General features: G+C 41.3%; 9 protein-coding genes across 9 annotated transcripts; 7 read left to right on the plus strand and 2 right to left on the minus strand.

The window, feature by feature from the left end:
* Positions 1-2,198: 2,198 nt before the first annotated feature.
* LOC121191113 (claudin-4-like) lies at positions 2,199-3,154 on the minus strand. Its single transcript, XM_041052191.1, has one exon. The coding sequence runs from the start codon at positions 2,868-2,870 to the stop codon at positions 2,199-2,201; it is 672 nt and encodes a 223-aa protein (XP_040908125.1). The 5' UTR covers positions 2,871-3,154.
* Positions 3,155-8,590: 5,436 nt separating this feature from the next.
* Positions 8,591-9,810, plus strand: LOC121190339 (claudin-4-like). The gene has a single exon (XM_041050985.1). It carries the CDS (start codon positions 8,770-8,772, stop codon positions 9,412-9,414), a length of 645 nt encoding a protein of 214 aa, XP_040906919.1. The 5' UTR covers positions 8,591-8,769; the 3' UTR covers positions 9,415-9,810.
* Positions 9,811-10,649: 839 nt separating this feature from the next.
* Positions 10,650-12,299, plus strand: LOC121190340 (claudin-4). The gene is made up of 2 exons (XM_041050986.1): positions 10,650-10,801; positions 10,901-12,299. Exon 2 carries the CDS (start codon positions 10,943-10,945, stop codon positions 11,576-11,578), a length of 636 nt encoding a protein of 211 aa, XP_040906920.1. The 5' UTR covers positions 10,650-10,801; positions 10,901-10,942; the 3' UTR covers positions 11,579-12,299.
* Positions 12,300-13,392: 1,093 nt separating this feature from the next.
* cldn29 (claudin 29) lies at positions 13,393-14,088 on the minus strand. Its single transcript, XM_041050987.1, has one exon. The coding sequence runs from the start codon at positions 14,086-14,088 to the stop codon at positions 13,456-13,458; it is 633 nt and encodes a 210-aa protein (XP_040906921.1). The 3' UTR covers positions 13,393-13,455.
* A 1,042-nt stretch (positions 14,089-15,130) lies between these two features.
* On the plus strand, positions 15,131-16,026 carry LOC121190343 (claudin-like protein ZF-A89). The gene has a single exon (XM_041050989.1). It carries the CDS (start codon positions 15,257-15,259, stop codon positions 15,887-15,889), a length of 633 nt encoding a protein of 210 aa, XP_040906923.1. The 5' UTR covers positions 15,131-15,256; the 3' UTR covers positions 15,890-16,026.
* A 607-nt stretch (positions 16,027-16,633) lies between these two features.
* Positions 16,634-17,809, plus strand: LOC121190344 (claudin-4-like). The gene has a single exon (XM_041050992.1). The coding sequence runs from the start codon at positions 16,775-16,777 to the stop codon at positions 17,330-17,332; it is 558 nt and encodes a 185-aa protein (XP_040906926.1). The 5' UTR covers positions 16,634-16,774; the 3' UTR covers positions 17,333-17,809.
* A 154-nt stretch (positions 17,810-17,963) lies between these two features.
* On the plus strand, positions 17,964-20,345 carry LOC121190338 (claudin-4-like). Its single transcript, XM_041050984.1, has 2 exons — positions 17,964-19,013; positions 19,394-20,345. Exons 1-2 carry the CDS (start codon positions 18,819-18,821, stop codon positions 19,856-19,858), a joined length of 660 nt encoding a protein of 219 aa, XP_040906918.1. The 5' UTR covers positions 17,964-18,818; the 3' UTR covers positions 19,859-20,345.
* A 1,042-nt stretch (positions 20,346-21,387) lies between these two features.
* Positions 21,388-22,742, plus strand: LOC121190342 (claudin-4-like). The gene has a single exon (XM_041050988.1). It carries the CDS (start codon positions 21,489-21,491, stop codon positions 22,119-22,121), a length of 633 nt encoding a protein of 210 aa, XP_040906922.1. The 5' UTR covers positions 21,388-21,488; the 3' UTR covers positions 22,122-22,742.
* Positions 22,743-24,152: 1,410 nt separating this feature from the next.
* LOC121191106 (claudin-4-like) lies at positions 24,153-26,433 on the plus strand. The gene has a single exon (XM_041052183.1). It carries the CDS (start codon positions 24,620-24,622, stop codon positions 25,556-25,558), a length of 939 nt encoding a protein of 312 aa, XP_040908117.1. The 5' UTR covers positions 24,153-24,619; the 3' UTR covers positions 25,559-26,433.
* The last annotated feature ends 959 nt before the right edge of the window (positions 26,434-27,392 follow it).

A 27,392-nucleotide genomic window follows, 5' to 3' on the forward strand; every position in this document is an offset into this window, starting at 1 on the left:
CAAAGGCTGTGCTTAAGTGATGGAATCCACTGTATATGCAAAAATGTGTTCAAAAGTTTATCAGAAACTAATATGAATCACCAGCCATAGAGCTTCTATGGCACAACTCAAGAACACGTCACCCATAGGTTTGAATAACAAGCTGATCCAGTGTTTTTGTCATAAACACAAACGTCCTCACATTAGCAGTGTGCTAAAGCTCATAATAGTTCTCACAAAACAATAAAAACAGCACGCATAAACAAACCCCAGGGCCAGGCAGCAGGGAGGGTCTGTTTGTCATTCCTTCTTCATCAGTCAGTTCATCATGTTTAGGCTACAACATTTGTTGATGCCTCAAGGGTACCTGTACCAGTACACCTGCACTGACCAGCTGGTTTTAGTGTCATTTTCTGCTACTTTATACCTCTACTGCACTACTTTTCAGAGACAAATATTATACTTTTTACTCCACTACATTAACTGAAAGCTTGAGTAACGAGTTGTGCGGCACTTTCAGAATAACAATACAAAATATAAACAACAAACAAATTCTAATATATTATCATAGACTAAGACTTTGTTGACCCTGGAGGGAAACATGCTACCAAGCAGGATATAAAGTAATTAAAATGAGCCCCATTTATTTTGATTGAGTGATGTATACATAATGCATCAATTATAATAATCTAATGAAATGATTAATATTTGTATAATTAGAAATGGCCCATTAGGCATGATCAGTTCTTATATTTAATGTACTTTAAATATATTTTAATGCTAATGCTTTATTGTATTTGTATAAATAGGCCAAACGCATATTCATTTGCATGTAATTTGTAGAATTACCAGGCTGCTCAACCTGAGTGCACCCACGAAAACACAGAGAGAAAGTCTGACTATTCAAAACAGGTGAACGATGGTATCTATGGTTCAGAGACTGAATGACACACTAAACAGAAGGGACTTTCCTCCCCTCTGACATACTGTACATTCATGTGGGGAAGGTGGCACTAATTACACACTTATATTCATTCATTCATTCATCCGACATAAAAAACTTTTTTTATGCCATCATTGCAAGATTATTAAGTTAAAAAAAACTGAAGAAGGTAATTACAAATACAGATGAAATTCTGTGTATTTTAGTTTTCTAACAACATGCTCATGTTGTCTTGAAGTTTTCCAGTGTTATAGTGACTGTATTCATTTTAATTTCCTGTTTTATATTCTCTCATTTAAACCTTGAACAACCATTGTAATCCTTGTTAAGTCTAATCAGGATGAGTAACGCTCAGATGATGTTTCATAATAAAAATCTTTATTACATAATTTATTATCTGTGTTATTTAATCATTTCAGTAGATCTATAAACAAAATATCTTCATCTTAAAGTCACATGCCTCAGACATTTTAATAAAATTCAAACACATACAATGTTAATACAACAAATGACGTGCCACATAAAAGTTTCAACCTTTGTAGAAAATGTCTAAATACAGCAACTTAAAAGGCTGTGAAATGTGACAGAGATGAAACAAATAAAATCACTCTATCCAAACGCTGAGTTTAACTTCCCTCATTCTTTTTACAGTTTTCCCCACCATTTTGACCTTGCGTAGGAGCCCTAAGCGGGCTCCATTTTCTCATCTGTGTAATGTTTCACATCTGTGACTCAGCCTAGTGTGTCCCTGTTTGTTTTAAAATATTTGACAGTATGATACCTAATAGTGTACACACCTATCAGTACAATGAGGAACATCCACAATGAATCCAAGTATTATGAGCACAAATAAATATATAAAACATCAGTTTTACTCTGGGATACAATGTCTCTGCGCTGAACTCTGACTATAAACCGCACACTCTCAAAAATCTGTCACCAGTGTTTGGTTTGGTTTGGTTGATTATTTCCCTCAGCTTTCTTTACACCATTATGTACACAGTATTATCGAACAAATGCGGAAAGTTTCCAAATCCATTCAGAAGTATCAAAAAATATCTACACACATTTATGATCCTAAATACACACACACACAAAAAAACCACCTTCTTTTGGCAACTATTCAGCCTTTTCTGGTGAATAGTTAGTTCCAGTTAAAACAATGTGATCATCAATTAGCCACATTTTTATACACATTTCCTGAAAATGTACAAATAAGCAGAAAACATGTGAAAATAGTGTAATAATAATCTCTTCTTGGTCCTGTCCTTTTCCCTCACACATAGTCCTTCCTGGTGTAGGAGCTTTGAGCCACTGACCTCGGAGCGGCAGAGTACGCTATACGACTCTGGGGGTGCACACTGTACCTCAATGGCTTGTCTTCCTGTGGAGGACAGCTGCAGCAAAGAATGGACCCTCCAACCAGCAGCAGGGCCGCAGCGCCCCAGCCAAGATACAGCGCTGCCCCGATCTCCATCTTCTGTCCAGAGGGAATGAGTGGACTGTAGAACTCAACTACGATGGTGTGTGCTGACCAGGAAACAGGCACCAGCTGGGCCAGAGCTGCTGTGATGAATGCCCCCCCAGAAGAGGCCATCACCCTGGCTTTAACGCCCTCGTCCTCGATACAGTTGGTGCACTTTGCTCCCACCACGGAGATGAGGAGAGCCACCAGACCCACGATGATGGAGACAACGGTGAGCGCCCTGGCAGCCTGCAGGTCCTGAGGTAAAGCCAACATGGAGTCATAGACCTTACACTGCATCTGCCCTGTGCTCTGGAACACGCAACTCATCCACAGGCCCTCCCAGTACACCTGGGCTGTGACGATGTTGGCGCCAATGAAGGCAGAGACCCTCCACATCGGCAGAGCACAGCTGATCACACTCAGCACCCAGCCGAGCACTGACAGAGTGACGCCGACCACTTCAAGTCCAAAAGACACCATGGTGCACCGAGACAGATGTCCCCTCTGTGGATCAAAAGCTCCTTTATTTGTCCTTTCTCTCCTCCAGGTTCCTCTGTATTGAATTTTCTCTCTCTCACAGTTTTCCTTGCTTCCCTTGCGCCCTTTTATTTTTTGACGAATACCTGAAGGCCGTCCTGATTTTGCCCTTCAAACTCCTCTTTGTCAACCCTTCTTCCAACCAGGTGTGCCTCCTCCTCAAGCTGAAGCTGCTGCACTCGCTTCTGAATCCAGTGAAGTGCTGATTTGTCACGGTGTGCTCCCTCCACAAACTGTCTGCTACGTGTACATGCCCACTCAGACGTTGTTTTACGGCTGCTCTTAAGGAGTCGATGACCCTTATCGTTTTATTACCAAGTGGTTGGGCCCTCCTAATGCATGACATCACTTGCCAAACCAGGCCAATCAGGTGAGTCCTGGGCATTGGCCTCATTTACCACCTGGGTGTGTTGGTGCTCGCTTCTGTGCTTTTCTCGAATGGAGAGTATTTTTATGGTTTAACCTTTTGCCCATGGTAGCTCTGGGTGTGTCTGCTTTATTGCTGTCAGTAGGTAATGAGTGGCCAGGGCGAGAGCTTGTTATGTGGTTGATAGGCGACCACATGAGACTGTAATGGATATACAAACATGTATTCTGATAGACATGTGTGTGTGTGTGTGTATCCATGTTTGCATAGCGAGGGACTGTATTTGAGAGAAACAGGGGAAGAAAAAAAGATTCAGCACAGATCAAATTTAAAGAGGATTTCTCTCTTGTCTGTTTTCAATTTCTTTTGTTTTTAATTTGTTTTAATGGTCCACACTAAAATTATGTTTTAGTTTTTATTGGCGAACAACATACCATCTCTACTGGGTCACACAGTCTATAGGTAACCACACAATAAAATCTGAGTTAATGACAAACCAGAGATGCTAAGAATATGTTTTATGGATTTGTCACTTTGAGCCAACTATACTTTTTCAGCTTCAAAAATGGGCCAAACTGTCTCTTTGTTTTCAATTTTGGGGGCATTTGTGACACAAAGTGCAGTATACATGAACTTTTCAGCAACAACATTGTGATACATACATGAAAGCTAAACTAAAACCACTAAGTACAGCTCCAGGCGTATTGGTACCTACAGAATTTTAACATGCATAACTCATTTTAGAAAAGGTTCAGTAATTTCTTAAATCCATTGTGGATTTTAGAAAACATCACTCAAGCTGACGTAAAAAGTATATTTGCTGAGGACCCTGTGCAAGTGATTATTTATAGCACCACAGTCGTGTGTGGGATTGATTCCAAATAAACTGCAGCGCCCATGTTTTCTGTAACGAAGGATCATGTCACCCAGTGCAACACTATGCCTCATTATTGTGTTTTAAAATAGATTTTGGCACAATGGGCAATGGTCTATGGCACAGAGAAACAATCTATACCAGGCTTCTGACACTTATTTAGTAGGATTGTTGGAACAACATCACCAGACCAACCCTCTTGAAAATTAGATGATGTCAGCGTAAGTTCTGGTTTGTTGTTCAAATCAGGCTAAATTGTCTCTGCCAATGTGGGTCCATATACTGTGTGTCTACACCAGGGTGACCAGATCCCAATTCACCAGATGTGGGACAAAGACTACGTTTGCGTGGGACAATGTGGGACAATGTGGGATACCAATGCATCAAGGTAGTCTAAAAGAACTTAAAAAAAAACTTTCTAAAAAAAAAAAATAAACATTTCTATTCTGCTCCATCAAAAGTCTTTCAGCTCTCTCTATCACAGCAACAATTGCAGGTAGGCCGGGCCCACACAGACAATGCACTTTCAGCTTCCATCCATGTCTCACGCTGCATGCCGTTTTGACTTGACTTGCGACCGCGACCCGCGTCCCAGTTTGATTGACATGATCAAACAGCCCGCCCCGCCCCCTATTTGATAAATGCCAGATTATAAAACACGCATTTCAAAACTGGAGTCTGACTGTCAATAACAATGCGGGACAACGTCTCAATTTGCGGGACGTGTGAAAAGTAACGGAAATGCGTGACTGTCCCGTACAAAGCGGGACATCTGGTCACCCTAGTCTACACAGGTGAGTCTAACAGATTTACCTGCTGCCATTATGACAGTCTGACACAGTTTTATCTTGCATACGTGTACACATTATCACACTTCAACATTAGTCAAACACGTCTGCTAAAGAATGGCTAACCCAGTAACCACGATAAGATAAAGCCTGATGAAAAGCAATTAATTGAGATTATCTTGTATTTAGGAAGGAAACAAACAATATACCAACAACTCAAATCATATCTGACTATCAACACTATCAATTTCTCTGTTTACATGCTTAAACAAGAAATATTTGATTGCCCAGTCACTGTTTGACAGCATGAATACAGTGTGTTCTCCACATGCAGCTAGCTGCATAAACAGACAGCACAGTCTTATAAAAACAAACCACTCTTTATTTGCAGACAGCAAGGGTAGAATTCATATGGAATCCCATCCCTGGCAAATTAAAGTCTGATATTCTTGTCTTAGCTCTGTTTGACCTTCTAAAAATATTGATTTGGGGAGTTTTAATATTTTAGAAATTACTTAGACGAACAGCAACAGTCAAGGAAACCACCAATCAATATACAGACAGGAATATGATTTCTTCCTCCTCTCCAGCTGTGGAGAAAAAACACAAGTGACCTTACATCAAATCCAGCAGGGTGTGTGTAGACAGTATGTTAAAGGGCATACTGAGGGGATAACAGGTTTATCTCTTTGGTTAACTGCCAAGGCAAATTCAGTTAGCATATGTGCATCAGTCTGTAACTGCTGCCAACACAATAATCATAGTAACCTAACAAAGGAGGTGACATCCTTCCAGAGTGGAGGTAATGATTCTGTACTCCTTGAAGAGCTGTAAAAATCTGAAGTAAAACTACAATACATAGACATTTGACAATGAAAAGGATCAGTTTTTGAGACTTCATCTACTGTATTATTCATAAATTTCAACGTGAACTGAACGTAAAATTGTGAATTTTTGAAAATGCAGTTTACGTTGTTCTCTTGCATGCACTGAAAAAAATGTTTTGTTGAATTTACTCAATTTTAATATTGAAAGTGGTTGCACGCAATACATTAATCTAAATCTAGACATATTTTTTAAGTTCACTGTACTAGTAATTTCAAATAAATTATATAAGCAGTTTCAGCACAAAATTCTGAGTATTTGTTACTTTTTTGTATTTCCCTAGTAATTCCAACTAAACTTAATTTACTTAAATTCATTATTTAATTCATATATTGTGGTTAACTAATTTGTTAGTGGTTGCACGCAATACATTCATCTAAATCTAGACATATTTTTTAAGCACTTAATATTTTTGAGTAATTTCAAATACATTACATAAGCAGTTTCAGCACAAAAATTGAGTATTTGTTACTCTGATTTCCTTATTAATTCTAACTGAATGTATGTTTAATTTACTTAAATTCATTGTGTAATTCATATATTGTGGTTACCTAATTTGTTATTGTGCTTTAAATTAAATTAAATTGTTTTATTCTACTGTCACGGGGAGACCCCGTGCACTAAAGTAAGGCACATGCACTACACAGTCTCAGGTAGATTTTTATCAGAATGTTGATCCTGGTGTGAAGTGCTGGTGGTGATGTGTGTGGTATGAACATCTGGAGGAAGGGGTGAAGACACATTGTGATTGTGTATTTGATTTATTGAATTTAAACTGTGCTCACCTGTCTCCTTTGTTGCACTTCTTCCTCTGTCAGACCAGGAACAGCCAAACCTGAGCTGGAGTGGTCCATTTGGTTAAATAGGGGGGTTCACAGAGGAAGAAACCAAGTGTGGTAGAGTGGGAGGAGTGTTTTGTCTTTTGTGGTGAAAAGACCTGTATAAGTATCTTGTTTAAAAAGAAATATTTGTTTTTAAAGTAAGTTTAACTGAACTTCTATTTGATAATGTTATTTAATATTGGGATTATTATAAGTGTGCTGGAAGAGATAATTGATATTGATTTCTTGAGAAGGTGCAGTCCACCAGTGTAAAAGTGAGGAGGCTGTGGTGGCCGGAGGCTAGAGGAGAGAAGCACAGCTCCTGAACACAGCTCCAGATTGTAGGTCCTGCCATGGGCCCAAACTTTAAGGGTATAGCCAGAAAGGCAGTCTAGAGCGAATTCTTTTGTTGTGTAATATTTTGATTCTTCTTGAGAGGTGCTCTTGAGACTTTTTTGAACAAGACTCTAATTTTGTCAAACAAAATGGAACTGGGAATTGGAACTAGGAACTACAGCAGAATATTTGCTGCTGTAGCAGAAAAAAATGATAAAACACGAAGCAGCTGTTTTACAACTTATGACAGGAAATTTCAGGACAGATTATTGCACACAACATAGAAGCTGGTGCCTCCCTTTGGACAGTGCAGAGAACAGCAGAGAGAAGAGTCAAGCTTCAGATTGTATTTTTTTCTTTGATGTCATGGTTACAACACTTACAAGTTACAGAATCCAGACCTGTCAAAAATGTTGTATATCACATCACTTGCACTTACACTGACCCCTATCAGTTGCCCTTCACCACTCCCCCAACACCAATTTCACATGAATATTGAGTAAAAGTTATTTTCCTATGATCTTCTATGAACAAACCCCCCTGTATGTTCACTCTTACAATCAGCCTTCAGTCTCACTCACAGAACACACACGCAGTGAACATAAAAGATCTTCTCTCAAAGCCGACCTCAAACTTCCATTCACAATCTCTCTTAATTTTTCACTTAGATCTTATTAAGTCTTGAGTCCTCTTTGCTCTTTTGAGAAATGTAATTCTAATTCTTAAGGTAACGAAATGACTGAAGGATTTTACATTTCACCAGGGCAGGCTCGCCATTTCGTGAATTATCTAACTTCAGTGTAACTTCATGGAATCACGTCTGATTTCTTGTGAATCGACCTGTGTGCGTATCAGAGCATGTGTCACATGACACCGACTTTGCTTTCTTATTAAAATACTTTAATTGCAAGTATGTGACTCACCCTGTGAGTGAGGTTTTTCAGCCTCTGTGTACACACTAGTAAACAACAGTACTAAAGACTGCAACTACATTCAAGAATATGAATGTTATTTAATTTTAAATTTATAAGCAGTCACATTTTCCTTAAAATGCATTTGTCATGGCTAATTGATATTATACTAAGGAAATCTCCTGGAAACCTGGCTGAGTTTGGACAGTCTTGACATCCAATCTATAGCTGCTATAGCAGCACGTCATCACTGAGCACAAGACCATATTTGGCTAGTCTGAAGTTTTGGGCCCAGGTATTGTCATTTAAAACAGACTGAGTCACCTCTCTGTCATGGCGTAACTCCACCCTCCAACTGCTTAAGGTGAAACTCGAGATGGGGAAGGGGAAATAAAGTAGGACAATGATCACCATCAACCTTTCTTTGAAAAAATGTTCATTTTGTGTTGAAATTGTGGGTTTTGGTGTGCATGTAGTGCTACATGCAGCACAGTTTCACACGTTTTCTTTTAATAAACTTAATAAAATAGGCTGGTTGGGGGAGGGTAAACAGGTAATGGGTTTGTGGTGTTTACGGTTTGACCTGAAAAACAGGGACTGATGACGGTGAGTGCTTTCCTCCATGGCCCCTCCCCCTCTACCTTATGTACCTGCTCTCTTCTGAATCCTCTCTCATTCAGCCAAACTCACCTGACAACCAACAGAGGACCTGCCTCCATCAGAGAAAGACAGACAACCCACAGGCTAACGTCACTGCAAGAGAAGGAAGGGCAGTATAAACGTACACCTTTCAAGTCACCACTGAAAAACAGGAAGAAGCTTCAGCGGAAGGAACTCAAAGAACAAATCTTCTGTCCACGATGGTGTCTGCTGGGTTTCAAATACTGGGCACAGCTCTGGGGATCCTGGGCTGGATTGGTGCTATCATCGTGTGTGCCATTCCCATGTGGAGGGTCACTGCTTTTATTGGCAGCAACATTGTCACCTCACAGACCTCCTGGGAAGGTATTTGGATGAACTGTGTGGTCCAGAGCACAGGCCAGATGCAGTGTAAGGTCTACGACTCCATGCTGGCCCTTAGCTCTGACCTCCAGGCTGCCAGGGCCCTGACCGTCATCTCCATTGTGGTGGGAATTATGGCCATCCTGCTCTCTGTAGCCGGGGGGAAATGTACCAACTGTGTGGAAGATCCGTCATCCAAGGCCAAGGTGGGCGTTGCATCAGGGGTTGTGTTCATCGCAGCTGGGATCCTCTGCCTCATCCCTGTCTGCTGGACAGCCCACACCATCATCAGGGACTTCTACAACCCTCTGCTGGTCAATGCCCAGAAGAGAGAACTGGGCGCTGCGCTCTACATCGGGTGGGGGGCAGCTGCTTTGATGTTGATCGGAGGGGGGATGCTCTGCTCCAACTGCCCACAGAGGGATGAAGAGTCCTACACTGCAAGGTACAAGGCTGCCAGATCTGACGCCTCAGCACCAGTATCTGTGAAAGACTATGTCTGAAGCAGATCAGTACATGGTTTTCACAAAGCATTGTCTGCTGGGACAAATGCACTGGTGAAACTGGGTTGTGAATGTTGATAATTCAGGACTTTACATTTTCAAAATGTTACTCCTCATGAGAGTGTTTCAAGGAAATTAACAGCAAAAAAAAGAACCACACCCAAAGAGAATATTTTATATGTTAATGCAGTTACTTGTATGTGAATGGCTGTTAAAATGAATATGAACGTTTTCTAATTCTTTTCTTATCAGTATAAATTTTCTATAACCTCAGTTTTATTTTTTTAAATCCTCACTTTTTTGCAGCATTGATGTGGGTTGTTTTTATGAACCGTGTGTATGAGATTCACAATGTGTCAGTTATACTGTAAATAAAAAGTTTGTTCACAAATCTGGGATCACTTGTGCTTGCTTTTTATTTTCACACTGTAGTTGTGTTCAACATCATTAATTCAAGATTTTATTGAAAGTCATACATCAAACTTCTTTGTATTTACTGTTTTTAATATTAATTCCACTTTTTACACCTGCTGTGATGCCTAAATGATCATTCACAACCAATGCGAAAACAAGGATCCGCACCCTCACAGCATTTGCGAGGCATCTATTGTCTAACTTTCCTGTAGATCAGGTTTAGGTGTGGCTCTTTCAAACTGAGAGCCTACTGGTGAAGGTATTTGTACTTTATATGGGCCCACAGGACCAATTTTTCATTTGTGAAAAGAAGAGTTAATATTAAAATGCCAGAAAATATTCACATCACATGATGTGATCTTTAACTATGAGTTTTTTTTTTCTTTTAACTCTGTTAATGTGGCTGTTGTCAGTTTCAAGATTTCCTTCAAGGAATACACCTTGACCTCATCTGTAGTCTGTATGATGAAGTTAATCTAGCCTAATCTAACCTAGAATCAACACAATAAATTATACCTGAGATGGTTGAGGTGATATGTTTGAGTTGTAATGCAAATGAAAAAGCCATTCAAGTGTTAATTCAGTGTTTAAATGAAGACTGGATAAAGGAACCTTTTCATTTTTCTTTCTAATCGGTTTGAGCTGAATGCACTGACCCAGCCTCAGTGTTTTTGTTTGCTCGAGGCTTAATCTGTGTGACTGGATGTGTGTGTGTTTGTATGTGTGTGTGAGCACAGGTGGGATCTGGATTGTTCCCAGTCTTGAAGCCTTGCTTGAGGTAACAAAGCTTGTATGTGTGGGAACAATGGACAGAGAGAAAACAAGGGTTGTGGATATCAGGTCTCAGCCTTCCCCTTTTGTCTGGGAGCACAGAAACTCCACCCTGAAAGTCTGACCCACAACGCGAGGTAGTTATCTTCTCACAGTGGGACCTCTGAGCATCAGAGCCCAGGAAACACTTCTTCAAGCAGTTGTAAGAGACCTTTAGAGCCTGCAGTGTTTTTATCCTGTCAGATTCTAATAATCTTCAAGACGTGGACATTTCTGAAATAGCAACCTTTCTTTGTTCTAGTTTCCAGTGTCAAAGCTGAGTTCCGGCTGCAGTGGTACAACCATGGCTTCTCAAGGCCTCCAAATGATGGGTGTACTGCTGGCCTTCATTGGCTGGCTGGGCACCATCATCACCTGCGCTCTGCCTATGTGGAGAGTCACTGCTTTTGTCGGTGCAAACATCGTCACCGCCCAGGTGATCTGGGAAGGCTTGTGGATGAACTGTGTGGTCCAGAGCACAGGCCAGATGCAGTGCAAGGTGTACGACTCCATGCTGGCCCTACCGCAAGACCTGCAGGCTGCCAGGGCCATGGTGGTTGTCTCTGTGATCGTAGGTGTGTTCGGTGTCCTCATGGCTGTGGTTGGAGGAAAGTGCACAAACTGCATGGAGGACGAGGTGGCCAAAGCCAAAGCCTGCATTGTGTCTGGTGTGATCTTCATAATAGCCGCCTTGCTGATCATGATCCCGGTGTCGTGGTCAGCTCACGCAGTGATCAGGGACTTTTATAACCCCCTGGTGATCGAGGCTCAGAGAAGGGAGCTCGGGGCTGCACTTTATATCGGCTGGGGTTCCGCTGGGCTGCTGCTGCTGGGCGGAGGCCTGCTTTGCAACAACTGCCCCCCAAACGACGGGAGGGCCTACCTACCTGCCAAGTTCACCCCTGTGAGAACCGTATCTTCAAATGTGGACTATGTGTGAGGATTCGAACATTCAAGGTTTTCATTTAATTTTGTTCTAAAAATGATGCACCAAAGGATCAGCCACATAATGTCCTGAAAAATGTCATTGCCAAAGCTGAAGAAAGTGAAGGAAAAAAAACTTAACCACAGTAAATACTTTAGAACATTAAATAATATAACAGCACATTAAAACTTTATGAACTGACAACAAAAAGCCTTGATGACTGGTTGTGTGGTGGCCTGAACTTTTCAGATGCAGTGTGTCTGTATCAAAAGCTGACATATACTGTCAGTGCCCAGTTTTCACATACCAGTATGTTTCTTAAATCTTTTTTCAGAGAAAATTAATATTTCCCCTGTTTTAATTCTAATGGTTAAAAACTTGTGACATTTCTCAGACCTAACGTTGTCATTATGAATAAAATATCTATAGTTAAGAGCAATTTTAATGATGCAGACTGAGACTGAAGAACTCATGCAATGCATTTGTGCTGTATACAGACATGTTCTTTATCAAATGACCCACATTTATATCAACGGTTACACAGGTTGCTGCCCAGAGAAGTTGTGAAAACTTAACTTAACAATTTGAATTAATGCAGACTTTTAAAAATCTCTTTTTTATATTGAACAATGTACACTCGAAATCATTTGTGAAGCTTTTTTTTCATACTCAACTCTTTAACGACATAATGATCACTGCTGGACTTCTAATGGTCTTTAAAATGTCAGAAATAAAACTTTATTCACACCCTTTGTGACGTCTTGATTACTCATGTGCCCTCTGCACCTGCATGATACTGAAATTGTACTTCTCAGAAACTGCTCTTGAGGGTTAAGGCATTCTGGGGAGTAGACTCTTGGAATGTAATGTATCTGGTTGAGATGTGTGCCATTTTGTAATCGACTGCCGTTGAGTTAAAACAGTAATTTACAGTTTCTGCCCCGAGTCACTGCCAGAGACAACAGTGTACTGTGCATGCCAGGATTCACGTTGCTAAGGAACTGTTTTATATCTGCAAAGAATGGATATTTACACTTTGTCCAGTAAGAGCACATCTGCCAAGCCCTGTCAGGATGATATATCCTAAACCTCTTTAATGGGTTTCTTTTTGTTTACAGACATTTTCATTTGAAACCAGTCTGGCAAGAAAAACAATAGACTCCTGTAATTCTTCCACCATTGCCATTGTTACACGTTTGCCTCTTGGCTGAAATTAAGCCAGTCAGACAATGTAGAAATAGAAATAGAAACTGCATTAAAAATATTGCTTACTTGTAGTCAAAAGTACATGTATATTTCCAGGAAAGTACTAAAAAAAATGAACATCAAACCTATTTCATCTGTAACAATGGATCATTTCTGTTAGCTGAACATATAATTATCATATGTACTGTCAATGAGCTCTTAATTGTTACAGTTACTAGTAACTGTTTTGTAAGAAATATTTAATATTTTCAGGGAATGTACTGTATGTCAAATTTTACTTAAAGCACAGTAATCAAGCAAATTTAATCCAAATCTGGCATTTTAAAAAACATTGCTGACAAAAAACAAACTATTTATTGAGTGAAGAAAAACATAGCGAATACACAAGCAGTCTTTCTGAAGTGCTTCCTTTGCATAAAAGACAATAAAAACATCAGGTAAGTTTGAATTAATATTGAAATTATAACACAAAATAATGACTGAGTAAAAATAAACGACTTAAACTCCAGTCCCGTAACACAATGATGCATTAATCTAACATGGCACATACTTTGGACTTGTATCTTTCAGAAACAATAGGAAAGTCTGTCAGTTAAATGAAGTTAGTCACAATGCAAATCACACTTTAAGTAGAAACAGGTTTGTAGTGTTTGAAAGTCAGGCCTTCTTCAAAAGGAGCTGCCAGCTCAGACAAATTCCTTCCCGGGTGTAGTAGATTTAGGCGGAGAGTACTTTGCTCCATTATAGCGGTCTTGCCCTGATGGACACTGACAACTGAGAATAGCACCACCGATCAGCAGCAGTCCCGATGCTCCCCAGCCCACGTACAAACATGCACCCAGCTCTCTCCTCTGGGCATCAGGAACCAAGGGGTTGTAGAAGTCATTTATGATAGTATTAGCAGGCAGAGACACAGTCACCAGACACAGAATCCCACTCAGGATGAAGAAAACACCTGCGGAGATGGCTACTTTGGCTTTTGCTGCTTTGTCATCCACACATGTAGTGCATTTCCCTCCAACTACAGAGAGCAGCAGGCCCAACAGTGATAACAAGATGGCGATGACCACCATGGCCCGGGCTGCCTGGAGGTCCCGAGGCAAGGCCAGAAGGGAGTCGTAGACTTTGCACTGCATCTGGCCCGTGCTCTGAACCACACAGGTCATCCACAGTCCTTCCCAAATGGTCTGAGCCACCACGATGTTGTTCCCAATGAAAGCTGACACCTTCCACAGGGGCAGCATACAGATCAGTATGTTCCCTATCCATCCAAGCACCGCCAGCCCGACGCCCAGAATCTGCAGCCCTGAAGACACCATTGCTCTTCGTTGGTGTTCCTGTTTTTTTTGTATCACTGTTTCTCAGTTCCTCACTGAGCTGCCAACTAAAAGCTCTCCCACTGTGGGCAAGTTTTATATGACCCACACATGCCCCTGAGCAGCCCCCTCCTCTGGGTGGGTTTTGGCTCCAATGCTAAGATATAAACATCCATCATGCTGCCTTTGAATTCAGAGGTCTTCCTATCCAACAAAGAGGCCCTCTGGTGCCCCAGTAGAGGCACAAGAGGAAAGAAAAGAAGCTTTAACAGTGTTTCAGACAAAAGTTTCTGTATCCAAAAGTTGGGAAAAGTCAAACATGAAAATCTAACTTTATGGAATACTGTAAAACTTTAACTTCAAAGTCATTTGCAAACAAGGCGTGCCACACAAAAATGTCTAATTTTTACTCCTGTATGTTTTGATACACATTTTTTTGTTCTTTTGTATGTGGATGTTTGGCACATGAACAACAACTCAGAACAAGAGTTTAAAAAAAAAAACAGCCCCGCAGCTGAACTGGGCTCACAGGCTAAATTCACACAGGTGGAGCCACTCTGCCTGATTACTGCACCAGATAAAAGAACATGAAATAAGGTGGTAAGCAGGCAGGCATCAGTAAAATCTTGTGCTTTTCTTATAGTTTTTGTTACATACAAAAACTATAAGCTCCACTTAGGCAGTGAAAATAAATGTAAAAATCCTTTCATGTCTTATTTCTTCACATGATTCAAGATAAAAGCCAGACCTCCACACAAGCAAATTCACACAGAGTAAAATCATCAGCCTACACCAAACAGGAAACTGTCTCTGGAAACGTTCCTGAGACATCCTGAAATTGGTAGAGATATTTCAAACCACTGTTAGAAAAGAGGTACAATCTGTATTTTTATTCAAAGCAAAATAACAGATTTGACAGCAGTCATCTCCCAAAACATCCACCACAAAAACACCCTATTCTGGCTTCTCTTTAACTTCTGCCAGTGTGTGGCAGGCAATATGGGGCTAACTTAATGACCACAGGTGTTTTCAGTTTGGACATTTTTGAACAGCCAATCAGGAGAAACCATGGCTACCATGCAGGTAGAAAAGCTGTAGGTGAGAACTCACTGTCTGTATTTCATTGCTGGTGTAACTGGTCTTTCACACTGCTTCTGCTCGTGAGACAAACATGGCGTCTGCAGGTCTTCAAATCTTTGGCATCTTCCTGGCGTCCATTGGGTTTTTGGGAGACATCATCATCTGTGCTCTGCCAATGTGGAAGGTGTCTGCTTTCATTGGGAATAACATTGTGACAGCGCAGATCTTCTGGGAGGGCCTGTGGATGAACTGTGTGAAGCAGAGCACTGGACAGATGCAGTGCAAGGTCTATGACTCAATGCTGGCTCTGCCCCGAGACCTGCAGGCAGCCCGGGCCCTGATCGTGATCTCCATCCTGGTTGTCTTCATGGGAGTCCTGCTCGCCGTTGCAGGGGGAAAGTGCACCAACTGCATTGAAGACGAGGTGGCCAAGAGCAAGGTAGCCATTGTTGCGGGGGTGTTCTTCATCGTCGGTGGCATCCTGTGCTTGATCCCTGTGTCTTGGTCTGCTAACGAGGTCATCAGGAACTTCTACAACCCCATTGTGAACGACGCACAGAGGAGGGAGCTCGGAGCTTCACTGTTCATCGGCTGGGGATCAGCAGGGCTCCTGTTCATTGGGGGTGCGCTTCTCTGCTGTCAGTGTCAGCAGCGTAAGGACAGCAGATACTCTGTCAAATATTCTGCCCCACGCTCAGCAGCTAGTGGAGGAGCCTATGTTTAAAATGCCTGCAAGAAATTAAAGGTTTTAGAGTCTGCACTTGTCTTACTGCTGGAAACTGGACTGAACTCTTCAAGTCATGTTTTTATGCTCTATCAATGTTTTACTGACTTATTTTAATAAAGTAAACTTCCATGTGATCACTAGTTGTCTTTGTTTGAAGAGTTAAGATGGTTTGGTCTTAAAGCAATGCAGAGGAAGGCCTAAATTCAACTGAATTTCCAGTTTTAGTTTACATGTTGATGTAAGTGTTTTATGGATATTAATTTGGACAAATGTAAACATCATGCAGTAACATGGTGTAGCAGCTCATTTACAGTGTCAAGTGTTTCAGGAACTCACCTTTTTTTTTTTTTTTTTTTGTTAAAGGTGCGAATACTTAATACTACAAAAGCAAAGCCAGGGTTGTGTAAAGCTTTCCACAGGTCATTGAGACCATTGAAAATCACAGGTGTTACCAATGGATATTTGTTTTAACACCCCCCCCCCCCCCCCAATAAAAAAAAAATCTCTGCATGTTTTTTCTGGAAATGGTTAAAATGTGTGATTAAGTCCCTTTTAAGAGTTTGAAACCGAAGCCTTTTGTTTGGGCCACAAAGCAGTATTTCAAACACGATCGCTTTTGTTAACAGCTTTCTTTTCCTGCTCATTCACTGTGAGCAGGAATCAGGACAAGCAGGAAACCTGATCTGCAAACTAACGAGTCCCCTCCCCTGTTGTGCTTCCTTCTCATACCTGCAGAACAAAACAGCAAAACACAACCAGCAGCGTTTACAGCTGAGGGAAAGCTTGTGGTCAAAATGATTTTCAGCTCAACTGAAGACGGATTTTGGTGCTGTCTTTAACATTGCGGTAAACTTTCAAATACACGCCTGGGATTTTGGCAACATGCAGACTCAGATTGTTGGCTTGTGTTTGGCAATCATCGGCTTTCTTGGCACCATCCTTATCTGCGGGCTGCCCATGTGGAAGGTGACAGCCTTTGTTGGTTCAAACATCATCACCGCTCAGGTCTTCTGGGAAGGTTTATGGATGAACTGTGTGATCCAGAGCACGGGCCAGTCACAGTGTAAGGCCTATGACTCCATTCTGGCTTTACCACAGGACCTGCAGGCCTCCAGGGCTCTGATCTGTGTCTCCATCGCTGTCAGTGTGGTGGCTATCGGGCTCACTGTGGTCGGGGCCCGCTGCACCAACTTTTTTCAAGACGACTGGCTGACCAAAGCCAACGTCGGCCTGGCTGGAGGTGTGGTTTTCATAATAGCAGGGCTCCTGTGTATAATTCCTGTCAGCTGGTCAGCTTACAGCATCATCACAGGTTTCTACAACCCACTGGCCACCAGTGAGAGGAGGGGAGAGCTCGGGGCTTCCATATATGTGGGTTGGGCGTCTGGAGCTCTGCTCGTCATTGGAGGAGGGATGTTGTGTAGCACCTACAGATGCTGATGTAGAGAAGAAGAGAGAGAACAAATGAAGTACACGGTGCCATCCATCAAACCCATATTGTGGTTGAAAATGCATAGTAATGTATGGACATGGACATGGACATGTTTATTTGATTTAACCTTTTTTTTTTTTTTTTTTACATTTTATTCAAGCTTGGTGTTTGTGATCCTTTTTAAAGTGAAGAATGAAAAAATGAAGACTGGTTGAGCTAATAGTTGTTTTTGAAACTCCCATGCCACTAAAGAACCTTTGAATTTGAATTTAATAGTTGTGTTATTTGACACTGTAGGATGTTAACTGAAAAAATGTAAAAATCTCACTGGTACACTTTGTCACTTAGACTAACTGAACCATACGTTTGCTAAGTTATATAGTTATTGAGCATGTTTTGTAGACAAAACTATTCATGTTTTTATCTTTGTATCTTAACAGGCCAATAAATTCACTCTGTAAATTTATGTTTTTGAACAGAAATCCTGCATTTTCTTTTGTTTCTTTCACTATTAATCAAAAAACTGCAAATGTATAGCACACAGAAAGAAAATTGTGTTCCTTTGGAGAACAATTAGCCATTTCAATTTGTATGAAGGCCTGAAAAACTTGATTTGGATCTAGCTCAGAGCTATTTGAATACTCTGTATATTTACAGACAGCTCACAAGCTGCTCCCTCTGGTGCACGTTTGCTTTTCTCTGTTGATCTTTGTGTCATCTGACTACTTAACAGAAAAATATAGCTGCTGACAAGAGCAACCTTCTATTTCAACAGGAACCTGCGGAGAGAAAGGCAATCTTATTTTTTTTCTCTCTGAAAACTGCCCAAGAATATAAAATATCATAACTTTACAGTGGATATTTTTGTTGCATTTGCTTCCTTGTGGTAGCACTGGTTTTAGTTTGCTGCTGCGGAACTGTTTATTTTAAAATGGGAGGGCAGGGCAGGCAGATCGGGGGCCTGGCACTGTGTTTGATTGGTGTTATAGGAGTGTGTTTGACATGTGGGCTGCCAATGTGGCGTGAAATGTCTTTTGTGGGAGCAAATATTGTGACTGTGGGTAAGTTGATTTGCAGTACATCACAGAAAGATTCATTTCACTTACTAGATGTTAAACTGGATCATTTCCATTGTGCTGGGCAGCAGCTCTACCATGTTGTATGCAGTTAATAAGAAAAACACTTAACGCCTCACTGAAATTGCATGAAAACAAAGGGGTAAGAATCAGCAAAGCAGGTCAGTGTCAAAGTGTAAAGACTTTAAATTGAATTTGGATTTCTGCATCAACACAGAGCATAACTGAATTTATGAGATGCTTCCCACCACAAAAATAAGACTTCAGGACTTATGAAATAGGGCTTATGTGAGGTCACTCACATCAGAACTTAATTTACGTCTCGTCTAGCTTTTAAAATCTTGGTGAAGATTCCCCGTTTGTGTTTTAGGTGTGGGATGGTCTGTGGTTACACTGTGTCATCCAGGCAACAGGTCAGATGCAGTGTAAGAGACACACAACGTCCGACATTATGACCCCTGACATCCAGGCTGGACGTGCCCTCACATTGCTCTCCATCCTCGCCGGCCTCCTGGGCTTCATTGTCGCCCTCCTCGGAGGAGGCGTAGCCAACTGTCGTGGAGCTCCACCTGACCCTGTTGAACCTCCATCTACATCTTCATCCAAAAAGAAGGTGCTGGTGTTGAATTCATATTGTGTGGACAAGGTGTCTTCCATTCTGTCAGGAAATGCTGTAAAAGATTGCAGGAAGGGATCTGTTTAAGCTTTGAGTCTTATTTTCAAACCATTGAAGTGAGGACATTTTGGGAACGTGAGGACATTTTGCCCGGTTTTCAGTTTTAGTTCATTTTCTAATTAAGATTTATGTTTTCATCATTCTAATTTCTTACTGACTTCTTTTTGTATCCCCGCATTTTGTTGTTTAGTTAATGTGAGTGTGTGACTTGGCTGCTGTGACACTGTGATCTATTTATACATTCAATACATGTAAATAAAGCTTGTGACAGATTTCTACTGAATCCCATATCAGCATGATATCCTTTACTGTTCCAGGCGTGTCTGCTGGGTGGAGCTCTGTGTGTCCTCTCTGGCATCCTGTGCCTGGTTTCAGTCAGCTGGTCAGCAGGAGCAACCCTCTCAGTCTACAATGACCCCTTTGTGGCTGCTGCCCTGAAGAGGGAGGTGGGCTCCTCCATCTATGTAGGCTGGGCCTCCTCTCTGCTGCTCCTCCTCGGTGGTGCTCTGATCTGCTTTGTCTGTGGCAAGAAGGAGAGATCCCAACCTTCCTACTACTCCCCCTTGCCGTACAGTTCAAGCACTCAATTCAGCAACAGTTCCTCCCGCACAGCCACGCTGAGGTCTGATGTCCTGAGACCAAACAGCTCCAGGGTGTTTGATAATACACCGAGTAGGGCGGTAGCGCACGTAGCCCAAGTGTATGACTATAACACCCTGAATAAAGCTCAGAGTGGGGTTGGGCTCTATGATCAACCTCAGGGGGACACAACCAGAATCTGAACAGGGGACTTTAGGACGTAATCCATCAAACAAATCAGGGACACCAGACAGAGGGACGGGCTTATTCATGGGAATGAAGCCGACACCACTGCAGAGTGAATATTATTACAGGGCCTAATCCGCATGGATGGATCTGCATGGATGATTGTTTTGCGAATGACTGAACACAGGAGTCACTAAGATATTAAGTGTGGTCACAGATAGTTTCTGTTTAAATTTTATCCAGCCTCCATTACTGCAATGATGAGTCACAACGCATACTGACTGGAGTGAAATGAGATTGTTTTTGACAACGTTTAGGCAACTTACCAGGAAATAAAATAAGAAGAACAAGGACAATGAATAATAAAATAAATGGAAATAAAACTGTGTTAATCTGTTTAGTTTAGAATCTCAGTGTCTTTTAAAAACACTTTTCATTTAATAGAATAAACAGGCTTCCTTCTCAGGAATCCACTCACTGCTATCTTCATCAAGATGTGGGACATGCCCACACTTTCAAACTGTGGTTAAACATTATCTATTCATTTTCTTCCTCTGGAGATATTGTTGTAATTAATGCCCTAACAAGAAATAAGGAATAAAAGGAATACAAAGAAACTTGCATGTCTCTGTACTCTTTAGATTCTACTCATCTAATCAAAAGTGTAAATGTCAAATGGGACACAGATGCCTGCTCAGCAAATATCTGCTGTGTCCTTCAGTAACACAGTGAACACTGACGTAATCCACAGGGGGTGCTGTGTAGCTGACCAAACACTGAGAGGAGAAGGACAAGAGGGAGATTCCCTGGAGGGAAGTTTTCATGTATGCATTCAAACACATTCACACCATTACACTCTGAGGGCTTGCTGGTATCGATTGGCAGTGTGATTACTTCATAAGTCATGTGATCTGACTTTCATCTTTGCCAAACAGAGAAGTACCGGCGCATTTGCGTTCACTGAGAATGACTCTCACGTTTTCCAGTGATACCGCAACACATTTGAAGAGGAACTTCTTTGTGCTTACACTTACGTTTTTAAGATGTGATTAAATTTGTATTTAGACACAAAGTTAGATGAATAAAATTGGATGGACACATGGGTTTGAACCCCAGCTTTGTTTCATTTGAAATGATTCAAAATAAAGCAGGAATTGACACTGAAACTGAGGTTGCAACAGTGCAATGACATTTTTTTTGTGTTGATCACTTAGTAAATTCCACTTTACATGATAAGTGTCCTCCAAGCAAACGCTGTATGTCTTATTACTGTGAATGATTTTTTTTTAATTTACAGAAAAGCCATGCTTGTATGAGGAACATAAATTGTCTGTGTGCTGTACTTGTTTTTTTTTTTTTTTGTCCTTGCAGGGGGTTCTGTCTACATCGGTGAAACTCTGCTGTCCTTTCTTGTGCTGTTGTGAAGCAATCTGGTCAGGTGAGATGTCTTCACAAACCAGTTTAAGCTGAGAAGGCACACCACAAAACTCCTCCTCCGACTCGACAACAGAACCAGCCACTGTCAGCTTCTTCCCTCAGTGGGCAATAAAAACCACTACCCATTCCTTTGTCTCTCTCACACATACATTACTGCGTCTCTCAGCTACACACACCTTACCTCTTGGAAGAGACCAACCGAGCCTCAGCATGGTGTCTGGTGGAAGACAGATTCTGGGTATGTCCCTGGCCATCATCGGCTTTTTGGGGAGCATTGTCATCTGCGCTCTCCCCACCTGGAAAGTTACAGCCTTCATTGGTGCCAACATCGTCACTTCTCAGGTGATCTGGGAAGGTCTGTGGATGAACTGTGTGACACAGAGTACAGGCCAGATGCAGTGCAAAGTCTACGACTCTCTCCTGGCCTTACCTCAAGACCTGCAGGCTGCCAGAGCACTCGTCGTCATCGCCATCATCGTCGGGGTCTTTGGGATCCTTCTTGGCGTGGTCGGAGGCAAGTGCACCAACTTTGTGGAGGACGAAAGGCAGAAGTGCAAAGTGGCCATCGCTGCTGGAATAGTCTTCCTCGTCGCAGGTCTCTTGGTGCTTATCCCTGTCTGCTGGACGGCCAACACCATCATTCGTGATTTCTACAACCCCCTCCTGACCAACGCTCAGAGGAGGGAGCTGGGGGCCTCGCTCTACATCGGCTGGGGAGCCGCAGGTCTGCTGTTCCTGGGCGGGGGTCTCCTCTGCAGCTCCTGTCCCCCCAGAGATGAAAATGACTATGATGTGAAGTACTCCAAGGCTCGCTCTGTGGAGAGCAGCAAGGCCTACGTTTAGATCGTCAGCGGTCTGTTGGAAAGAGATAGGATAAAGAATTCATGAGTTTCACCCTCTGTTTAACCCAAAAATATGAGTCAAGTTCCACCACTTAGAATAACACCTGTACTGTTGTTCGAATAGACCTTTAAAGTATGTAACTTAAACATGTGTTTTAGTTTCAAAAACAGTTATAAAAGTTATATAAATATTGCAAAATGTGCGTTTTGTTTTTTTTTTTTTTTTCTTTATGTGAGCATACAAATTCTTATATTTTACACTTTAGTTCTGGACATTTTCATATAGATTCCCTTATTTTAATTGTTTATGTAGGCTGGTTTATGTTGTTTATTGATCCACATATTCATAACATGTTCTCTGTGACATGTGTGGGATTCAGTGCATGTGTGTTAAAAACTGCTATATATGAAACACATTGTATATTTTTGTGAAATCTGCCAGTGCTGTGACTGTTATTGTGTCTAAGTCTGATATTTTGGCTTCTTTTTGTCTATCAAGCTGAATATTGATGATTAAGTGACTGATTCACATTGTCTGTTTGAATACAATTTTCTTCAGATGCTGTATGTTTGATGTTTGCTGTGTATTTTTATATGACATTAAAATGTAGGTCATCTCCAAGACACAGTTTCATGCACATGTGAAATTACGTCTCTCTTTTTTTCCCCCTCTCTTTGCATGAGTCTTCTCATTCTCAAGAGAAGGAACAGTTAGTGCAATGACACATGCCAAAAGTCTGGTTTTTCAAGTATGCATGGAAGAATTCTTACAGACAGGCTGTGTGACAGTGTGTTCCTCTTGTTCCTCTCAAGGAACTGACCTGTTTTTTTTTTTTTTTTTTCGCATGAGAGAATGAGATGTCAAAAAAAAAGTTAAGTGAGTGACAAAAGGGTAGCATGTTACTTTTTCAGTGTTTGGCATTCATAAGCAGTATATAAAATATTAATTTTAATAAACTGTTAATACTACACTATGATTTAGTTGTAAGTAGCTATACGTGCTTATTAATTAATTGTTTATTATAATTTATAAGCAATTATAGGCTAACTCCTCTTGTGGAAACCCATAAGTGAAGATGGGTGTATAAACAGATAACGAATGACAATAAAATAAAATACAGTTGTGAAAAAATAAAATGTTTTCATAGGAGAAGTTGTAATTGTTGACAAATCCTTATTTCTCTCTACAATTACATTATAGTGCAGTTGTGTGTAACAGAGGGGACTTAATAATATAACACTGCCTTAACTGACTCTTTGTGTTAGTAGGTTGTGTTTCCAATGACAATCTTTTTTTTTTTTTTTCATTAGATAAATTAAAATTTCTTGTATCTTTTAAACTTACAGTGTACAATTATGCCAAAATATTGTAGTGTGTCATAAAGTAGAAAAGAAAATGAATGAATTCAAAAACAATCCCTCTGAGCTTTACAAGGACAGCAAGATTAAAGATTATTTTGAGCCTGATTAAAAGGTTTGGCAGTGTGTACGTGTGTTTGCATGTGCACATGTGTGTGTCCTTGTGTGTATGTGTGCATGGGGAGGGGTTTTGCATGTTTGAAACAGGTTTTTCTGCACCATAGTTCCGGTTAGAATGAAACTGGTTTTCTCCCAGGAGATTGCTTTCCTTTTGTTACACAAATACATTCTCCATACACGCATTATTCATGTACTCAAGTGCATTAACAGAAGACGTGTATATACACAAACACACACACACACATATATACTGAGCACTGAGCTCACATTTTTTGAATCATATTAGATTCATTTTTCCCCCTCATGACAGTGTACTGCTCAGAGACCTGTCATTCTTCCTGCTTTATCCAGAGCTTGTTGCTTCCAAAATAGTATCATCACACAAAGATAATGAGGGAGGGAATGGATGATGTCATGGTTTCACAGCTACCTCTCTCCCTCTCTATTTTCTATCAACCTCCTCCCCTTTCTTTTCCCTACAGACTAGGTGTGTCGCATGTACACCTGTCCAGTAACACACAGGCAGTCGCCCAGGTGACAGGTAAGAAAGAGCACTCACGGGCAGGGAGATAAAGAGGGGACTGAGAAAGCGGGGGAAGGAGAGGACAGCAGTTACAGAAACTAAGGGGGAGGGACCAAGTCATAGTAAAGGTAGGATGTAAACAAATGAACTGAGGCACACCTGGAGCCAAATAAAAGCTGCTGGAGCCTGGACAGACGACTGAAATAGTCAGAAAGGGCCCTGTGTTCCTGAGACAAACACCTGACACAGCAACTGGGGCAAGAAAAAAAAAAACTGACGGAATGCCAAAAATGGAGGCACATGGAAACTGCAACATCCCAGGGTGAGAAAGACTGACAACAAAAAGCTCACAGAAAGATACAAGAGAAGAGACGACTGAACAGAGAGACCAGGAGTGAAAGCAAAAGGAGCTCCACTGAAAAGAATAAAAACCCAGAGCACAAGATCTGTGAGGATTTCTCGAACAGCTTCAAAGGTCTTCCAGCCTCCACTACGCCATGGCCTCAATGGGGATGCAGATGCTGGCCAGCGCCCTGTGCCTCCTGGGTTGGGCAGGTGTCATCATCAGCTGCATACTGCCCATGTGGAGGGTCACGGCCTTTGTGGGCAGCACCATCGTCACCTCCCAGACCATGTGGGAGGGCATCTGGATGACCTGTGTGGTCCAGAGCACAGGGCAGATCCAGTGCAAGCCATACGGGTCTCTCCTTGCTCTCAGCACTGACATGCAGGCCGCCAGGGCTCTCACCGTCCTCGCCATCACTGTGGGAGGCTTAGGCCTCATTCTGGCCTTTGTTGGAGGGAAGTGCACTCGCTTCTTGGATGAAAAAGAAGGTGGAGCCAAGGGCAAGGTGGCTGTGGCAGCAGGGGCAGTGCTGATTGCAGCTGGGCTGCTGTGTTTGATTCCCACATCTTGGGCAGCTGGGGCAGTGGTGAGGAAGTTCTACAGTGCCTCCATAGATGCTCAGCGGAGAGAGATCGGAGCCTGTCTCTACATCGGCTGGGGAGCGTCCATCCTGCTCATTCTGGGAGGGGGCCTGTTCATCAGCTCATCTCGCCCTTTTAAAGCCCATGATGCAGACAAAAGCCCCTCTGTTCGCTACCTGGTGGTCCGCTCCTCAAACGGATCCAGCCATGCAGTTTCTCATCGCAGCAGGGTGCCATCAGCAAAGTCCCAGCCTATCAGAGCAGTGTCCCCCAGCAATGAGGGAGCGTCCACAAGGCCTCCCTGGGAGGACAAGCCGGGACAGGAGTCAGAAAGATCATGGGCACCATCAACAAAGTCTCAGATGAAGAGACCAGAGTCAACAAAATCTGAACAGAGTGAGGCATTGTCTACAAAGTCTCAGCTGAAAAAAGCAGAAATGGAAGAGAATATATCAGTCGAGAGTGACAATGAAGATGCATCATCAAATCCAGCGAGAACATACCTATAACTTACACAAACACACAAATGCAACACACATATACATGTACTCATGTTTGCACACACAACAGAGAAGTTTTATGTTCTAGAAATCATTTAGAAGTAGTTGTTTACTTATTTTGTGATTGCTTACTGCTGAAAAGTAGCTGATGGGGTATAGTTACCTTCATGCTCCATCATGGAAAGGTTTTTACACTTCTTTAAACTCATTAATATGAAGGAGCATTTTACAGCTTTAAGGTGTTACGTGCACTAAAACTGGACTTAGCAACAAACTAAATCCATGTGCAAGTGAAGCAACTCTCTTACTTTTCAAAGATTGAATCAGTAATGTTGACATGTTAAGTTTGAAATGTTTACATAGGGTACTGGTATCAACTTCTTTTTCTAACTTTTTAAACGCACTGAAAGATGAATAATCCGTCCACATTAAGAATATTACCTCAGAGTTTCTAGCTTGTCTCTTTCTGTCGGACATACTGCAACCTGAATGCAATGTGAGTTATGAAGCAGCTTAAACCAGCAACATCTTTAATCCAACTTTTCATCATTACTTTAAATCGATAGCGTTACAGCTTTAAATTCATGTGCTCATTCAATGAGCAAAATTTCCATGAAAAACTCCACTCCACTATTTAAAAATAAATAAAAAGTTACAATTTCTGTGCTGCATCAGCTGCAAAATTGTTATTGCTGACAGGGTTTTTCTGTAACGATTCAGATTCAGCTCCTTGTCACAACCGTGAAATGTAATTTTATGTTTCATTTTATTTGGGCAGGTATTTGTACATTTATTTTTCAATAAATGACTGCAATATGATAAACGAAGTCTTAGCTTTTTTGCACTAAATGTATTAAACATGTAAAAAAAAAAGAAGCAGATATGAGCTCAAAAGAGCCCTTCAAAATCCCCCTGGACTTTCAGTCCTCTTCTTGGCCATTAAAATCCACTGGACAAACTGGTTTGACAGAGAATGTGGTTCCAATGAATGTGTGCAGTGTTAGAGGAGGGAGGAAGCTATATGTTTAAAGAGGATTCAAATTTAGTTTCAGTGAATCATGTTGTTGAGCATGTGTTGTTTTGGTTTTTGAAATGCAAGGTAGCTTTATTATCTAGTCATAAACTAATGCTGCCAGTTATCAAAAGTGTAAAAATAAACGAGTTTTACTTTAAAAGAGAATAATAAATACACACAAGTTCATAAATACAAAAATAATAGGAAAGAAGCTACAAAAATGAATAGGTAATACAAAAATAAAACAACAATGAACAAAATTGTCTTGCTCAGTAGCCTCAGCAGCCTCTCAGCAGAGTGAAACACTCAAACACAAAATTCCCTGTTTTCATGGCATCATTCCAGTGATAATGTTGATGTCTTTTGTCCCATCTTATCATATTTTCCCTGAAATTCTGACTGATATTTTTGTAAATGTTGTAAATGATTTGAAATAAAGTTCTGTGGGTCTGAACAACATTTGGCTGTACTGCATGACTGACACTGGTAGGAGCTGTGGGTAGGCCACACATACTAGTTAAGAAGATCAATGTGCGAGCTCATCTCACGGGCTTGTGAAATACTGCCATCTTGTGGTCAAAGATGCACATAAACACATCAGACCCTGCCAGATCTAAATACTTTGACTCTCTTTTTTGTTGAATAACAATCTCTTAGACTACACTAACTGGAATGTGACCAACACTCAGTGCTCCAGAGATCACAACCACTTCAAAAGATCCTGCAGAATAAAGTAAAGAGGCCGTGAAGAGTGTGTGAACACACACACACACACACACAACACAAACATCAACAGGACAATTTACTCTGGTTTCCTTTCAATCTGTT

Source organism: Toxotes jaculatrix, chromosome 12, assembly GCF_017976425.1.
Source record: "Toxotes jaculatrix isolate fToxJac2 chromosome 12, fToxJac2.pri, whole genome shotgun sequence".
Lineage (NCBI taxonomy): Eukaryota > Metazoa > Chordata > Actinopteri > Toxotidae > Toxotes > Toxotes jaculatrix.

Coding starts and splice junctions, on each gene's coding strand:
- LOC121190342 (XM_041050988.1), top strand. CDS start 21,489: ATGGTGTCTGGTGGAAGACAGATTCTGGGTATGTCCCTGGCCATCATC.
- LOC121191106 (XM_041052183.1), top strand. CDS start 24,620: ATGGCCTCAATGGGGATGCAGATGCTGGCCAGCGCCCTGTGCCTCCTG.
- LOC121190344 (XM_041050992.1), top strand. CDS start 16,775: ATGCAGACTCAGATTGTTGGCTTGTGTTTGGCAATCATCGGCTTTCTT.
- LOC121191113 (XM_041052191.1), bottom strand. CDS start 2,870: ATGGTGTCTTTTGGACTTGAAGTGGTCGGCGTCACTCTGTCAGTGCTC.
- LOC121190338 (XM_041050984.1), top strand. CDS start 18,819: ATGCAGTGTAAGAGACACACAACGTCCGACATTATGACCCCTGACATC. Junction 19,014..19,393: donor CATCTTCATCCAAAAAGAAG/GTGCTGGTGTTG, acceptor TTACTGTTCCAG/GCGTGTCTGCTGGGTGGAGC.
- LOC121190339 (XM_041050985.1), top strand. CDS start 8,770: ATGGTGTCTGCTGGGTTTCAAATACTGGGCACAGCTCTGGGGATCCTG.
- LOC121190343 (XM_041050989.1), top strand. CDS start 15,257: ATGGCGTCTGCAGGTCTTCAAATCTTTGGCATCTTCCTGGCGTCCATT.
- LOC121190340 (XM_041050986.1), top strand. CDS start 10,943: ATGGCTTCTCAAGGCCTCCAAATGATGGGTGTACTGCTGGCCTTCATT.
- cldn29 (XM_041050987.1), bottom strand. CDS start 14,088: ATGGTGTCTTCAGGGCTGCAGATTCTGGGCGTCGGGCTGGCGGTGCTT.